Source organism: Sciurus vulgaris (assembly GCF_902686455.1).
Source record: "Sciurus vulgaris genome assembly, chromosome: 16".
Classification (NCBI taxonomy): Eukaryota; Metazoa; Chordata; class Mammalia; order Rodentia; family Sciuridae; genus Sciurus; species Sciurus vulgaris.
The window spans coordinates 1,722,504-1,739,277 of NC_136477.1; the positions used below are offsets into that span (position 1 = coordinate 1,722,504).

Genomic DNA, 16,774 nt, shown 5'->3' on the forward strand with positions numbered 1-16,774 from the left:
CGGGCCCGACTTCGTCCGCCAATGGCGAGCTCTGCGCCGCGGGGTGTACCCGCTCCGGCGCTAGGACCCACTGGGAGGCGGTGGTCAAATTGTTTATTGGCGCGTTGTACAAAAGTTTCTCGTCATAAAACGTACGTTACAAATCACGGGAGGGGAAGAAACAAAAACCACACACTCGGCATGCATCTCAGCCGGCGAGCAGCCCCGACGTCCGCGCGGCCCGGCGTCCAGCCAGAGACGGGGCGGCGCGGGCGCGCGGGCCTCGCCCACACCTCGGGGCCTTGCCGCGCTACGCGGCACGAAGCTGAGCTGTCTGGGGACAAGCGCACGTTCTTTCCCAGGCCGGGCGCCTCCACCTACCTAGTGCTCGGTTCCCGACGACCTCCCTTGTCGGCCGGCCACCCAGGGCACACCTGGGGTGGCCAACTAGCAGCCCCTCCGCACCAGGTCCGTCGGGTGCGCGAGGGGCCCTGAGCCTGGTCTGCAGGGCGTTGGACCAGCCTCGGGCCCACCCTGGGGTGCAGCTGGCACCAGCAGGGCTCCCCACCGTCCGGGGAGCTCTGGCACTGAGGCCAGCGGCTTGGGCTCACATCACGGCAGGCGGAGGTGCCCGCAGGCGCGCCGACACAGCAGCAAGGCCTGCCTGACCTTCCGCGAGGAACTGCGTGGTAAGTGGTCACCACATGGGAAGCCGGGGACTCCTGAAAACAGGGCAGCTAGCGGGCTCTGGAGCAAAGGTAGCGGCGGTGGTGGCAGCAGCACTGTGTCCACTGGTGCTTTCCCTGCCTGGGGCTGTTCCCGAGTGACCCAGAACAGCACCGCACTTGCCCAGACTGCAGGGCAGGGCCCCGCTGGGGAAGGACTGTGTTGTGCCTGAGCCCTGCTTTCTGGGGACAGGGAGTGTCCATGGCTCAGCGTCAGTCTCAGCCTCTAGCTGCCCTGAGGGAGGTCTGCCACTTGGAGCTGGGTGCGCACTGAGCAGCTCCCCGTCCCCATGCCATCCCTTGGAGGATGAGCTGCTTGTCCTGGGGCCCTGGCTTGATCCCCTGGAGTGGGGTCCTGGTGACCTGCGTACTGATGAATGTAAAAAAATAAATATCCATTAAAAAAATAGCTTCTGTGTATCTCTGCGGGAGCAGAAAGCCGGCTGCAGAAAGGGCTGCGGGGCAGGCGGGCCCGTTTCCATCTGCTGACTGAGGGGCATCTCACCAGCCAGTCGCAGGTCCAGCGTGGACATGTGCATGTGTGCACAGGTGAAAGGCAGCCAACGCCGCCACACCCAGACCCCTCCCCCAAAGTCCCTCCTCTGCGAGGGTCAGGAATCAGTTATCATGCAGTCAGTTGTTCTGAAACTCATGGCCTTTGCTCCCGAGGTCAGCAGTGTCCCCTTGTCCCCTACTGTGCACTGTGTTGACAGATCTTAGGGAGTGTCCTCCTTTCCTGCTCTGACAGCCCTGCAGGGTCAGGGTGGGAACTGGAAAGCTTTAGGACTGAGGCCCAGGAGGCCCATGTCAGAGAATCCCAGCCTGCTGCCCACCCTCAGGACAGGCCAAGCCCTGCAGCCCTGGCTACAGCAGAGTTCACCCTGGGACCTGGTCAGCCCCTCTGCTTCAACCCACTTGGTGCATGACCAGTTGGTTTCTGGCATCTGAAGTGGAGCCACCAAATCCTGATGGGACAGTACCCTCCCCCAACTCACCAGGTCAGAACCTGGATTCTGAATTTGGTTTTTAAGAAGCCCTACAGCTACAGAACCCCTACACGTTTCATGTTCCATCCACCTTGAGCCCCCCAGAGGCCGTTCTGTCCCTTCCCAGGCGAGGTCTACCACTGAAGCAGAGGCAGGGATGCGACCCTGCACAGCACCCAGGCCCAGCCGCTAGGCCTTCAGGCTTCTGGTGGTGGGAGGCGGCCGGGTGGGAGTGGCGAGGTATGCCAGGGTGAGGGTCGCAGACACTGACCCGCTGTGTGTGGGCAATTTGCTTAAAAATCAGCTAGAAACAGATCAAGGACTAACAAAAGCCGATGATAGAAAAATAGTCTTCAGTGGCTCTGGGTAAAGAACAAGGTGTAGACGTGGAGTGCTGGGGTCACATCAGGCAGCAGCCCCTCGAGGTGGTCCGCGGGTCCCCCTGGGAGGAAGGAAGCAGGACAGCAGTTGTGAGGCCGAGCCCGGGCGGCGGGCCTGGCTGGGCAGGGCACAGGAGGGGCTCAGGGCCCGGCTGGGATCCCCAGTTCCCTTCTAGAACCCTCCATTCCTCCACTCCCTGTGAGCTGCACACGTCTGAGTCCAAAATCAGAGGTACCTCACTGTGACCCAGCACCAACCCTCTGCAAGCAGCTGGCATCTGAGTCGGGAAAGCCGGACACCCCCCATCTCAGGGACCCTCCAGCCAGCTGCGCTGATGTCACAGAATCCCCACAAGAGCAAGGGGGTGGGCAAGAACACTGTCCCCATCCTGCCTGTGTGGCCACAGACCAGGGGCAGTGTGAGGGTGGCCCCACTGCCCAGCAAGCATGTGTGTGTACCCGGGGACTCTGCCCAGGCAGCAGGTGGGCACAGGGTCACTACCTGTTGATGGAAAAGATCCTCCTCCCCGAACTCGGCGTCCTCCTCCTCCTCCTCCCCGTTCTCCCGCGCTGGGGGGGACTGCTTCACGGCTCTCGTGGCCACTTCCTGCACCAGACGAGCCACTGCTAGGCTGCAGCCTCGCCCAGGCTCCACCCCAGGACTGCGCAGTGAGGGCAGGTGCGGGGTGCGGCCACACCCCACTGGAGCCTCACACCCACCTCTCCATCGGCGTTGACCAGCACGGTGCGGAAGCTCTCGCCCGCGCCCCAGCTGTTCTGGCTCTTCCACACGAGTGTTGAGGGGGGGCTGTGGGCCACCCCTGCACCAGCTGCCCACACCTGCCAACCCAAGAACGTCCACTACTCAGTCACCTCTGGCTCTGGGGTGGGGGCAGCACCTGGCCCCCTACCCTGCAGCCTTCAGTGCCCTGGCATTGCAGCCTGACTTGGCCTTGTTCCCAGATGTCCCCCAGGATGCAGAGACTCAGACTCACAGGAGCAGGGCACTCAAGCTGAGCACTCTGAGGTCCCTCGTGGCCGTAACTGACCTCTCCCCAACGCCCACCAGCCCAAACAGCTGTGACTCAGACCCCTGGCACAGCCACTCCATGACTCAGCGGCTGACCTTGGGGTAGGTGCTGGACCCCTGTAGCACCCCAGCTGAAGCTGTCCCGCCAGCCTCCCGCCTGCCCCTCTGGGATGCCACCTACCGTGACCATCTGGCCAGCCCGCAGGACGTACTTGGGTGTAAACTTATAGGCGATCTCGTCACCCTCGAGGACCTGCCTCTTGATCCTCCAGTTCCCCAGGGACTGATCCTGGAAGGGGTGCACGCACATGTGACCCGCAGCCCACCAGGACCGCAGCAGGTGCTCTGCCCTGCCCAGCCGCTCACCTTGTCCGAGTTGTTCTTCAGTCTCACGAACCTGCCCTCCAGGTCGATCTCCTCAATGGTGATGCTGCCAGTGGCCGACGCCTGCTGGGCCAGGTGGAAGCTGCTGCTGCTACTCCCCGAGCCAATGCCACTCGACCCGCTGCCCGGGGGCTCCTCCACCTCCAGCCTCCGGCGCTTGCTTCGGCCTGAACGCCCAGCTGCAGACAAGCTGCTGCTGCTGCTGCTTGAGGTGGCCCGTGAAATTGTCACCCGCGAGGACGGGCTGGGAGACAGCTTCAGCCTAAGGGTACAGTGGGGGAAGTGTGACTGCTGGCCCAGAAAAGCCAGGACCAGTAGCTGCTGGCTGCCCAGCACCTGCCGCCCACCTCTCCTCCTCGCCCTCTAGGAGCTTGCGGTAGGCGCTGATCTCCATGTCCAGGGTCAGCTTGACGTCCAGCAGCTCCTGGTACTCAGCCAGCTGCTGCTGCATCACATCCCGCATCTCTGTCATCTCCTGCTCCTTAGCGTCCAGCATCTTCCGGAACTTGTCCCGCTCCCCAGTCATGGCTTCCTCTAGCTCTCGGATGCGGTCCTCAGCAGCACTGGCCTGGGGAGGGGCAGGTGGCCAGGTCAGTGCAGCCTGTGCCATCATGAGATGATCACCCCTCGTGAGGCCTCTTCTGGGGCTACCGTTGGTGGGACAGCAGGACAAAAGGACCCTCGGCATGGGTGGGGACAGAGGCTGGGCTGCAGAACAGGCTCAGGAGCATGCAGGAGGGATGCTCCGCCCACAAGGCGGGCCTCACCTGCTTCTGAAGGCCGGAGAGCTGGTAGCTGAGGGACTCGACCCGCATGCGGGCCTCCTTCAGCTCCTCGCGGGCAGCGCTGGCCGCCTTGTCATTCTGGTCGGAGCTCAGCTTGGCGTGGTCCAGCTAGGGTAGAGGGGGCGGTGAGGGGCGTGGCGTGGAGGGGGCGTGGCCGGGCGCGGGGCGGGGCACGGCAGGGCGGGGCTGCGGCACCTTGGCCTGGTAGGTCTGCTCCAGCTCCAGCCGGTACAGCCGCACTTGCTCGTCGTGCTGGCTGCGCAGCTCCTCCAGGGCCTGTGCCATCCGCAGGTCGTACTCCTGCTGCCGGCCGCTGTCCACCTCCACCAGGCGCCGCTCATGCCGTCGCCGAGTCTCCCGCACCTCCTGTGTGGGGACAGAGCCCCTGACCCTGCTGCGGGGTGGCTGTGAGGGCGCCACAGAGACCCCAGGAGGAAGGCAGGGGACAGACGCCCTCGTCCCACGACCTTGTCCCACTCCCCAGGCACGAGGCCTGCGTGAGTGCTTAGAAGTGCAGCGGACCTCAAGCCCAGGGTCAGCCCGGGCACCTAGGCCAGACCATCTCCAAGGAAGCAGAACCCGGCTGGGGGTGCAGTGCATGATGGAGCGCCCCGTCCCCTACCCACACGAAACCTCGGCATCCCCAGCCTCCCCGGGGCTGCCTGTTCACAAATGTTCACAGCTGCGGGCCCTGGGACCACTGGAGAATGCACATGGCCCAAATGTGCGTGGCCCGCTGGCAGCCCTGCAGCTCCCTGACCACCAGCAGGAGCCAGGTGACTCGGCTGCAGCCTGTATGGGCCTGAGGACCTCGTGCTGAGTGCCAGACACCAGTGACAGGAATCATCCAGGACAGCAGTCAGATGGGAGTGGCCTCCCAGTGCAGGGCTGGGAGGGGCGCTGCTCACAGGCCGGGCTTCCCTTTGGGGTGATGGAGTGCTGCGGAATTGGCGGGGACAACCTGAGACTCTACAGTCTGAGGACACTCAACTCTGCCCTTTCTGCGGCCCGGGGTCACCTCTCAACAAAAGCTGTTCTTTACGGGAACCCACTGATGGGTAGCGGCCTCGCCTGTCATACCAGTGCCTCAGGAGGGGCGGGCAGGGGGTTTCGAGATCGAGGTCGTCTTGAGCAACGCTGCGAGACCGGTCTCAGGTGGAATCAAGCAGGCCGGGAACAGCTCAGTGGTCGAGCCTCCATCCCCAGGAACCCGCCGCCCCCCAACACCCACAGAGAGAAAGGGACGAGGCCCGGGGCTTTGACAGAGGCCGAGGGGCCTGAGGACGAAGGCAGGCCCAGCCAGCTGTGGAGAGGAGAGCGGCCCTGAGGGACCTGGACGGCCTACCCTGTGCAGGTTACCCTGCTCCCTGTCCCGGCGGCCCGTGCAGTGCACCCACCTTCCCCACGGCTGGTGCCGGCCCCCTGCCCCTCAGGGGTCTCTTGCAGCCCTTCCTGGGCGCCCTAGTGGCTCCCTTGAGGGCTGTCTTCCCGGGTCTCCTCCGTGGTCTCCTGGCGGCTCCCCTGGGGGGTCTCTCGGTGGGTCCCCTCACAGGTGGCAGCACAGACCCCCATACAAGTTTCTCCAAGGGTGTCCTCACAGGCCTCCCCCCAGACCTCCGCGTGGGTCTCTTGGCAGGTCCCCACACCGGTTCCTCCAAGGGGACCTTCCTAAGTCCCCCCAGGAATCTCTTCACTGCTTCCCTCATGGGTCTCTTCTGGGGTCTCCTCGCGGGCTCGGGCCCCCCCACGGCTTTCTTCTGGGGTCTCCTTGCGGGCTCGGGTCCCCCCACGGCTTTCTTCTGGGGTCTCCTTGCGGGCTCGGGCCCCCCCACGGCTTTCTTCTGGGGTCTCCTTGCGGGCTCGGGCCCCCCCACAGCTTTCTTCTGGGGTTCCCGCGGGGGGTCCCTTGTGGGCTCGGGCTCCTTCGGGGGTCCCCGCGGGGGGTCCCACGCGGGCTCGGGCTCCTTCGGGGGTCCCCGCGGGGGGTCCCTCGCGGGCTCGGGCTCCTTCCGGGGTTCCCGCGTGGGGTCCCTCGCGGGCTCGGGCTCCTTCCGGGGTTCCCGCGTGGGGTCCCTCGCGGGCTCGGGCTCCTTCGGGGGTTCCCGCGCGGGGTCCCTCGTGGGCTCGCTCGCGGACCCCTTCACAGGTCTCCTCGCAGGCTGAGGGTCCCTCCTGAATTCCCCCATGGATCCTCTCCTAAGCTCAGGTCCCCTCGCAGGCGCCCTGAAGGATCCCTGCAGGGACTGGGGACCTCCCTGGGGCTCCCTCGTGGACGCCCCCAGGAGTCCAGGCTCCCTGAAGGCTCTGGTCACAGGTCCCCTCACAGGACTGCCCAACCCGCAGGCGTGCATGGCGGCTGGGCCTGGCCGGAGCCGGGCGCGGTCCCGCAACTGCACAGGCATCCCTTCCACTTGCAGGTCTTCCCGCAGTGGCCACTTGGTGGCCCGGCCCAGCCCAGGCCAGCCCAAGGATTCCGCGGGCTGTGACAACACAGTGGGCTGTGGTGGGCGGGGCCTGCAGAACCCTGGGGGAGGACCCGCAGCCTGGCTGACCTGCCTGGGGGCCGGGCCCCCAACCGTGGTAAGAAGCCACAGCCCAGGTGTTGGCAGCGGGCGGAGGGGAGGGAGACGCTAGGGCAGGCTGAGTGGTGGCCCAGAGCCTGCGCCTGAGCTTACGTGGACACAGGCCGTGGGGGTCGGTACGTGCCGGCAGGTGAGAGCCAGACCCAGTGACAAAGCGCCCTCACAAGAGACAAGAGGGGACAGGCCGCGTGAAGACGGAGGCAGACTGGAGGCAGGGCCCAGGACGGGGTGGCAGGGACGGAGGAGCAGGAGCCCCGGACTCACCTCCTCGAACACGCTCTTCTGGAAGTCCAGCTCCTCCTGCAGGCTCTGGCAGCGGTTCTCCAGGTCCACACGCATCAGCGTCTCTTTCTCCAGCTGCTTTTTGGCCACTGCGTGACCATCCTCTGCCTGGGAGACAAGGGACCCACTGAGAGGACGCTGCCGCGCACTGGGCTGGGCACCTGGGCTTGGGAGCCGCAGCCTACCTTGGCCAGCTGGGCCCGGAGCTCCGCCACCTCGCCCTCCAGGCTGCGCTTGTCGCTCAGGGCTGTGGCCAGCTCCACCTCACTCCGGTGGAACAGGGACTCCAGGTCCTTCACGCGGCCCTGGGCCACTGTGAGCTCGCCTTCCCTCTTCTTGGCACTGCAGGTCAAGAGGGCAAGTGAGCCAGGCAGGCTGCGGGGCAGTCTGCCATCAGGAGTCCCTGGGCTGAAGGGGCCCAGGAGGCCAGGCAGTTGCAGGGGACTCTGGCCCTGGTCCACCCCGCCCCACAGGGACACGCCACGCCTCTCAGGGCCAGCGGCAGGCAGGCTGTTCAGAGCTGCCCACGTCACTGGAGGCAGGGGTGCCCGCATCCTTTCCCGAGTGCTGCGCAGGGCCGGACGGCTCCTGAGTCACAGGGACAGCACCGCTGGCTGCTGTCTACCAGTACCGACACCACACAGCAAACGCCAGGACCCTAAGAGAGCTACCGAGAGCCCCACTCGGGCTGCTGACCACTGTGAGCTTCGTTGGGACTTTCAGGAGCTGAATGTTTACCCTCCTCCCCCAAAGAATTGTGCCCCTTCAAACAAGGGTGGAGATGCCAAGGATGGTCCCCTTGGCACTGTGAACACGGGGCTGGGTTGTCTTTGGGATGCAGCTGGGCACAGAGCAGCATCCCTGATCTCTGCCCACTTCATGCCAGCAACTCCTAAGCCCATGTCCCTGGGCCAGGACTGCCCTGGGCCAGGGTGAGCCCTGGGGGTGCCAGTGAGCCTGTGGGACGGTGAGTCCAGGCCTGCGTGGCCTCCATGGAGGTCTGGGGCGCAGCCGCCTGGAGCAGCCCTGCACTCCTAGGTAGAGGGCTGCACACCCCGAGTTCCTGCAGTGGACTTTTGGGGGCTCTGGAGAAACTGCGACTGAGCACAAGCTCTGTGGGAGGAGCTGTCCCACACCAGCTGTGCGCCTGGGAGTCACCGTGCCCTCCTGGGCCCTCTGTGCTCAAGGGCGGAGGCAACAGGAAGGAGAGCCGGGGAGGCCGAGGCGGCGGGGGACGCAGAGCTGGCTGCAATCACTCCCGGAGAAGAGGATGGACAAAGTGGTCAGGGCGACAGGAGCAGGAATCGGGCCTGGGAAGGGTCAGGGTCAGCAGAGGGCCCAACACCAAGAGCAGGGTCTGCCCACTGGCAGAGCCCCAGCCTGGGAGCAGCCCAAGGTGCCAAGAGCTCCCCGGGGCACCCGCGTCTGTCACCACGCGTCTCAGGCCATTTGTCAGGAGGAAAGCACCAGACCAAGCCTGTCAGGAAGGCGACCCAGTTTGAGGACAGTGACAGGCAAGGCAGGCCTCGCGGTCTCCCGAGGAGGCCGAGTTCCAGGAACCTGCAGCGCACGGCCTACTGATGCCGGTTTGTTCTGCAAGCAGTCTGGCTCCGATCCAGCCCGGATACAGCGCCTGTCCCCAAGCCAGGTGGCCTAGGTGCCATCAGCTCTGGGGACACCCAGATCAGCCACACCCCATCAGGATGGTCCTAGGACCCTCCCACCAGCGGGGGTGGCAGGTGCCCACAGGTGCCTCCGAAGCTGAGCCAGGCCTGGGCACAGCGAGAGCACAGAAGAGCAGCTCTGGGCAGCAGCGGCCAGGAGACGCCCCTTCTGCTCCTGCGCAGACCACAGGGACCTGCGGACGGTGACGCAGAAGGATGCAGAAGGTGACGCTGCAGCAGAGCCCAGGGAGCCCAATTCCAGACTGAGCTGAGAACCAAGGGAGCCCAGCCCCTGTCCAGCTGCCTGCCACCCCGGAGCCGCAGGTGAGCCTCCCCCACTGAAAGCCCAAGGCTGAGCTCTCGTCAGCAGGGCCTGCAGGAGGCACAGGGATGGGAAGGTACGAGGCAGGAGGCCCTCACAACTCCTCCGAGTGTCCTCTGCTTTGAAGGTGTGCACACCTGCGCACTTGTGTGAACGCCAGGAGAGACCAGGTCGCAGCAGCCTCCCCTCCAGCTCCAGCTGCCCAGTCGCCCACTGGTGTCCAGGCCACGCAGCAGCCCCAGCCCAGCAGGGAGCCGCACCCCCTACCTCTTGCTGACTTCTTCCAGCTCGGCACTCAGCTTGCCCATCTCAATCTGCAGGCGCGCACGCTCCCGGGCTGTCTCGTCCAGGGCCCTGCGGGCATCGGCCAGCTCGGATTCATACAGCGCCTTAATGCCGCTCACCTGGGGAGACAGCCCAAGCTGAAGGCCGACAGTGCCCAGGGTGCCCAGACTCCCCAGCCCAGCACATGGCAAGACAGCGAGGCCACGGTGCTGCCCCATCGCCCTGCTCTCAGAGGGGCAGACAGCACCCTGGCAGGGGCACCACAAGTGGCAGACTCTCAGCAAGATCGCCGTGCTGGCTCCCAGGACCCCCGCCCCGCCCCCTTCTGGAATGACCCCTCTTCCCCACATTGCAGCTCGGGCCAGGCAGCGCACTGGTGCCGGAGCCCAGGGGCCCTCGCCTAGGCCCTGGGCACTACCTGCCTAGAGGAACCTGACCGACAGGAGGGGGCCTCGGCCTACCTCCTGGGAGAGCCGGACTAGCTGCATCTGGACGCTCGAGTCCCTGGGCAGCTATCAGGGCCATGTCACATATATTCCTCACATTCTCAGCTTCCAAATTCCAAAAATTGGTAGAACATGTGACCAAGGGTCTCCCCCTGGGCACTGTGGACAAAGACCCAGGCCATCCCTTGGGGTGACGTCCTGGGCACTGCAGGATGTGCGCGGTGTCACTGGCTCCACCGACTCTATGCCAGCAGCTCCCCAGGCCTGGTCCTGGGTCCACTGCCCAGCTCGGGACCACTGGTCTAATACCACCCCTTCCTCCAGGACCCTGGCACCTACAGGCCTGTGCCCCTCCTCAAAGGGGGGTTTGGCCCCGTTACCGTTTGGATGTGGGGTGTCCCCCAAAGGCTCATGTGTGAGACAGCACAAGAAGGCTTAGAGGAGAGAGGGTGGGTCACGAGTGCCTTCGCGGACAGCGCCCTACTCCCCGCTGGATCAAAGGCGTGGCTGAGGAGCTGGGTCCTGGGGGCACCCTGGGGGTACATATCCTGTATCTGGAGAGTGGAGTCTCTGCTTCCCCATCACCACATGAGCAGCTTCCCTGTGTGACACCTGCCACGACGTTCAGCCCCACCTCGAGCCCCGAGGAATGGCACTTGCGTCCAGGGACTGAGACCTCTGAAATTTCATGCTCGAAAATAAACTTTCCCTCCTCTACACTGTGTGTTCAGGCCTTTCAGTCACAGCAAAAAAGTTGACTAAAACTGGCCTCGTCTGGAGGCCACTGGACCCCCACAGGCTGTGCTGGTGTCCTCAGGCTGGGCTCCTGGCTAGTACAAGCCCTGCCCTCAACCACGCCCTGGGATCAGAGACCCCAACACGAGGAGCCACTGGCAGGCCGGGGAGGGGCAGAGTTCCTCCAGGACCCCTGAGCCAGCCACCAGGGACAGAAGGTTCAAAGCCCAGCTGGTGACGAGCCAGGCTGCCCACGTCCATCCCTAGCGAGGGGCCTTTGGAGTCAGAGGGATGCACTCAGCCCTGAGAGCAGCCACCTCAGTCCTATCAACCTGCTGTGGCCACAGCCACCACACGCCTGGCCTTCCCACACAGGGCTTTTCCCTGTCCCGACCCTGCATGCCAGCTGGCAGCAGGACGGACATCTGCTGGCCTTCGTGCCCTCCCCACCTCCTGCACACGCAAAGCTATGTGCCTGATGTGTTTAAAAGTATGTGGGGGCCAAACCACAGAAGACACACTTCACACCCCTGGGACATCAGTCTCAGACTGACAGCCACAGGTGTGGGTGAGGGCCAGAGACACTGGAGTCAGGCGGGGACATGAGACAGTGCAGCCACTGTGGAAGGCTGCTGGTGGCTCCTCCCAGGGAGCGCCCACCCCAGCACCCCCTCCTAGGCGTGCCTGACAAGGGAGAGTCCCCGCCAGGAGGCCCCGCACAAGGCTGGCTTGGCAGCAATCACCATCACCAAAGCCCAAAGCCCAAAGCCCACGAGTCCATCGACAGATGGGCAGATGGACCCCTAGCATGGCCCATCCCCCTGGAGCACCCCTTGGCCACAGGCAGGGGCAAGGTGACACAGCTGCAGTGTGGATGGACCTGAGGACCTTGCACTCAGTGAGAGCCAGACACACGAGGCCACAGTGTGTGACCCAGTGACAGGAGACGTCCAGGATAGGGGAGTCTAGAAACGGGACGTGGACTTGTGGGTGCAGAGCTGGGAAAGTTGGGCTCTCCTCAGGGCTAGGAGCATGTTCTAGAACGGGGCAGTGGAAGCTGGGCACAGTGGCACATGCCTGTAATCCTGGCAGCTCAGGAGGCTGAAGCAGGAGGATTGTGAGTTCAAGGTCAGCTTCAGCAACTTAGCAAGGTCCTAAGCAGTTAAGTGCCCCTGGGTTGAATCCCTGGTACCAAAAAAAAAGGCAACAGGCCCAGGCATTGGAGAGCGCTGCCCAGCCCTGGTGCACTGGACCCAGCACCATCCATCTGGGCCAGAGCGCGGGGCGGGGTCCAGTAGGACCGTGCTGGTTTCAGTCCACAGGAGAGGCTTGTCAGGGGCCCACATGCGACAGTGGGCTGTGCTGCTGGGAATGGGGTCAGTCCTAGCTGCTTGGACTGGGGGGACTCTGAACGGTCAAGCCACAACACCCCAGGCACATCCAGAGTGGGAGCGGGAACGGCGGCCAGGGGACTGTCCCAGCAGCAGCTCCCAGAGGCAGGAAAAGGCCTCCTCCTGGCACCGCTGGGGTCTGCGGGGACACGGTGTGGGGTGATGGAGCAAGCCCCGGGCCCTGGCCACCCTCTCCCAGCTCTGTCCAGGTGGCCATCCGGGGTCCCACCCTCAGCTCCTGCCCCGGGAGCTAACTTGCAGAATACACTCCGTGTTCACAAGAAGCGCCGCCCCTCCCCAAACACTGTAGGCGCGCGCGTGCGCGCACACACACGCACGTCACCTGCCCGGGGGCGAGTGAGACAGGCACCCAGAGGAGGTGCTAGGGTCAGGTCCCCAATGTCCCCCAGGCCCACCTGCTGAAGGCCTGGTCCCCGGGGACCTGCCCTGGCCTCAGGCTGGAGGCAGCTGCAGGCGTGCTGCCTGGTGGCAGGAGCCGGCCAGCCAGGCCTGGCGCTCCCAGAGTGCGAGCCCCCTTCAGAAGCCACGCAGGCGCCTCGTTACAGGGGTGGAGAGCACACAGCTGTCACCAACGAGACCCTGCAGCCATACTGCGTGCTGGAATGCGCCAGCTGCAGGCCACCTCACTACTCCGAGGATGTGGAGGACACCAGTTCTCAGCAAGACCAAGCTGAGCGCTGGGTACCTGGGGACCTGTGAGCAGCACGGGAAGGCCAGCAACCCCCACGCTGGGTTACATGTTGGTATTTTATTCATTGTGAGTTTTTCAAATTTTGGTTACTTTTTAAAACATTCTATCAAAATGTTTAAAATGTTATTCACTTCACCCAGCGTGAGAAAGCACCAGGGAGCCCGGAGCCCAGCTGAGGGCAGCCACACACCCTGGCCGCCCAACTTCAGGCTGTCGGGCACCTGAGCTGAGTCTGGGAAAGGGTCAGAGGAGCCCAAAGAGACGTGACGCCCAGGGTCCTGTGAGGTCCTGGACGGGGCCTCAGGGCGGAAATGGGCGTGGGGACAGCGGCAGAGGTGCTCACAAGTCCGGCTGCCTTGCCGAGGCAGCCCTGCACCGGCCACTGCTCTGACAGAGGGGATGGTCTGAGACCAGGCCAGCCACAGGAGACCCACGTCCTCCTGGCACACGGCCCCGTCCTGCCCTGCTGGCTTGCATGCCACCCGCGGCGCCCTTCGCCCTCAGCCACGGTTGAGTGGAGGGGACGGGCCCTTTCCAGAGCCCTGAGGATAGGGCCAGCCTCACAAAGACCCTTTCAGCCAGGAACAGGTGTGGTCCTGAGGCCGCTCCCCTTGCGCTGGGCACCAGGACGCCAGTCATTTGTGGTGTCTGCCATGGGATCCTACCCAGTTTGAGGAGTCCCAGAAAATGTGGGAGCAACTGTGGCCCGAAGGTGGGTGCAGACAACCAGGGTGGTCTTTCCCTGGGTAGCAGATACAGGGTGGTGTCACTCAGCTGGAGAGTCACTGGAGACTCACCCCTTAGCAGGGGACAGCAGGGCACCCAGCAGGCGGGAAGAAAGCCCAGGCCAAGCTCCTCCCAGCTCCTGCAGCACCTGCCCCCCACATCCGGGAACCCCACCCCTGCAGCACAGGCATGGGTTCCCCCTGCCCCCCTGCCCCTTCTCCAGCAAACTCTGATCTAGAGCCTGCAGGGACACACGCATGTGGCCATCCACAGCAACACTGGCCACTCTGCCCCAAACAACGCCAACCAAGGCCACGTGGGACAGGTCCAGAAGCCACACAAAGCACAGCACTGGTTTCACCCAAGAACTGGTGCCAGGCCTGTGGAGCAGGAGGTCTCGGGTCACCTCACACACCACCCGCCTCCTGCAGGGTCCCAGTCTGGTACTGTGCCAGTGCAGGCCCTGTGCTGAGCAGTCCTGCCCTCCAGCTGTGCCAGCCACTGGACCCCAGAGGGGAAGCACAGCACTCTGCGTGGCACCCCGTCCTCCTTGGCGGCCCTCCCCCGCCACTCAGGGTCGCTCCCTCTGGACCCCACAGGACTACCCCCAGCAGCAGTCCCTGACATTCTGCAGACTGGGCTAGGGACAGGGGCAGGGGCGACACTTCAGGCCCTCAGGCACTCCGGGGCAGCAGGTCACCCACCACGCAGCTTCCCTGGCTCTTACTTATAGGGCTGCAAAATAAACCCAGAGCCACCACCTGGACACAGACAGGTAGCCAGTCCTGTGGGGGCCAGTGCTGGCACCTCCTGCATGCTTGCCAGGTCCAGCACCCCCAAAGGTTCACAGGACTACAGAACAGCTAAGACTCTGTGTGCCAAGCCCATCTGTCAGGCGGGAAGCTTGCTCCTGTCCTGAGGATGATGTGTGCCCAGGCAGGTAGTCATGCCAAGTTGGGACAACTCTGCCCCCATTGGATAGATGGCAAAACCAAGGCTCAAAGAGGCGGAGTGGCCTATCCAAGGCCACGCCTATTAAAAAGCAGGTGCCAGCAAGTGATCCCCAGCACCTGGGGAGGCTGAGACAGGAGGACTGCCTGCTCCAGGACACTCTGAGGAACTGAGGGAGACCCCTTCTCAGAAATAGGTAGGGGCTGGGTTGTGGCTCAGGAGGGGAGCACTTGCCTGGCACGTGGGTGGCACTGGGTTCGATCCTCAGCACCACACAAAAATTAAAAATAAGAAAGAGAGCGAGCGAGCTGGGGATGCAGCTCAGCAGCTGGTGGTGAGGCCCTGGGTTCCATCCCCAGCACAGGGGACCCAGACCTGCAGCCCAAGGGTGGCACAAAAACACCTCCACCTCCCTCCACCAACAAGCTTTGTTTTTTGAACACCCCTTGTCCCCAGCTCCATCCAATAGCAACAAATGAATACATGCTTCTGGTCACTGTCCTTTACTCCATTACTTTTATTTTGTAAAACATCTGTTCTGTTGTGGCCCCACCAACCACCACCAGAGGAGAGGTGCCTCCCAGGACACCCGCCATGCCCTGACCCAGGCCCTGCAGATGTCCCCACCTCACTCACTCTCCAGAGGGAAGTGAAGGACCCTGGTAAGTCCAGGGTTCAGCGGTCGATCTGCAAATGAGACCTGGGACTCTGAGACCCAGGCCTGGGAGCAGGAGCCAAGCGGCGGGTGCTGTTCCTGCCGCTTAATGAGCAGGTGGGAGGGAGAAGAGCTTCCAGGGGATCAGCAGGGGACAGCATCCCCACCCAGGGCTCTGGAGAGACAGCCCTCACAACCCTCAGGACAGGACTTCCCTAGTCCAAAGCCTTCCTCTGGGCTGGAAGGAGATCTAGTGCCTACAAGGCCAGTGCTCCAGGCCCAGCTCATGGCCACCCAGATTCCACATGGGACCCAGGTATCAGAACCCATTCCCAGATCCCCACCCAACGGCAGGCCCAACCCCAATCCAACCTCCACCCCCCAGCTCCAACCCCAGGACCCCTCCAAAGCTCCTTGAGCTCCAAGACCACTAGTGGACCCCTGTCTTCAGGTCCGTGGGGTCGGGGGCAGAACTGACCCTCGAAGACCAGACTCCCCCGTGTCCCCCCCAGGAGAGTCCCCCCAGCTTCACCCTCCACACCCACCCCTTAGGCTCAGTTATGCTGGCTCATACCCCCTCGGGCGGGGGTCCCCGAGTCTCCCCAGGACCCTGAGGAGTAAAATACAAGGCTTGCCCAAGTCCCCGGACGCCCTCCTGCGGGGTGGCCGGGTCTGCATCCTCTCGTCTGCACCTGTTGCTCAGGGTGCCCCAGATCTCCTCTCCCTCCTGTGCCTCGGGACCCCGTAAAACTCCCGGGGCCCGAGAGCCCCGCACCGCACCCTCACTGCGGAACGCCCGGCGCCCCGCGGCGGGCCCGGCCCAGGAGAGCGGGGTCTGCCGGGCCGCGCCCTCCCGCGCGCCCCCGGAGGTGCCCGCCCGGGTCCCCGCCTCCGCCGCCGCGGGCCCCGCGCCGTCCACGGGGGCGGGGCCGCCGCGCCCACGACCCCGGCCGCGCGCCGCAGCTCGGCGGCCCCTGGCGGGCGGCTCCGGGCGCGGGAGCCGCGTACCTCGCGCGTGGTCACCTCCTCCTTCTCGGAGATCTTGAGCAGCAGCCGGTCGTTCTCCAGCTCCAGCGCGCGGACGCGGTCGATGTAGTGCGCCAGGCGGTCGTTGAGCTCCCGCAGCTCCTCCTTCTCCTGCAGCCGCGACAGGCGCGTGGGCGACAGCGGCGTGGCGGGCCCGCCCGCGCGACCGGGCAGCGGCGAGGCCATGGCTGCGGCGGCGGCGGCGGCAGCGGCTCGCGGCCTGCGCGGCTCCCGACGGCGGCCCGGGCTCGGCGCGCTCATTCAATCCGCGCCGCGCAAGATGGCGCCGCCGCCGCCCGCCGCCGCGCGGGGCACGCCGGGACTTGTGGTCCGCCCGCCGCCGCGCGCGGCACTCCGGGAGTTGTAGTCTTCGAGCGCCGGGAACGCGAGGGCTGCGCCGGGAGCTGTAGTCTTCAGCCTTCGCCCTCTGGGGGTTTCTCTGAAGGAACCATTTGGGCCGTCCTTAAAGAGGCACCGCCTGCAAAACAGGTAAACCGGAGCACACCATGGAAACGCACCAGAAAGAGAAATACTGCATATTCTCATTCGTGGAAGAGTCAATGGTCAACTTCATGAGGCTGGGGGGTATGGCTGGCAGAGCACGCCTAGCAGGTACAAGGCCGTGGGTCCCATCCGAGTACTGGGGGGAAGAGAAGTGGTTACTGGAGGTTAGGAAAGGTAATGGGGGTAGGGAACAGAGGTAGGTGAATGACAGGTCCAAAAACGGG

The 16,774-nt window shown here is 64.5% G+C and overlaps 1 protein-coding gene across 1 annotated transcript; it reads right to left on the bottom strand.

Annotated features, from left to right (window-relative positions):
- Positions 1-2,021: 2,021 nt before the first annotated feature.
- On the bottom strand, positions 2,022-16,351 carry LMNB2 (lamin B2). The gene is made up of 12 exons (XM_079115184.1): positions 16,029-16,351; positions 9,387-9,523; positions 7,319-7,475; positions 7,116-7,241; positions 4,465-4,635; positions 4,252-4,377; positions 3,832-4,052; positions 3,467-3,746; positions 3,282-3,389; positions 2,791-2,910; positions 2,573-2,677; positions 2,022-2,132 (listed from the first exon to the last, which is right to left on the bottom strand). Exons 1-12 carry the CDS (start codon positions 16,305-16,307, stop codon positions 2,091-2,093), a joined length of 1,872 nt encoding a protein of 623 aa, XP_078971310.1. The 5' UTR covers positions 16,308-16,351; the 3' UTR covers positions 2,022-2,090.
- Between the last annotated feature and the right edge of the window lie 423 nt (positions 16,352-16,774).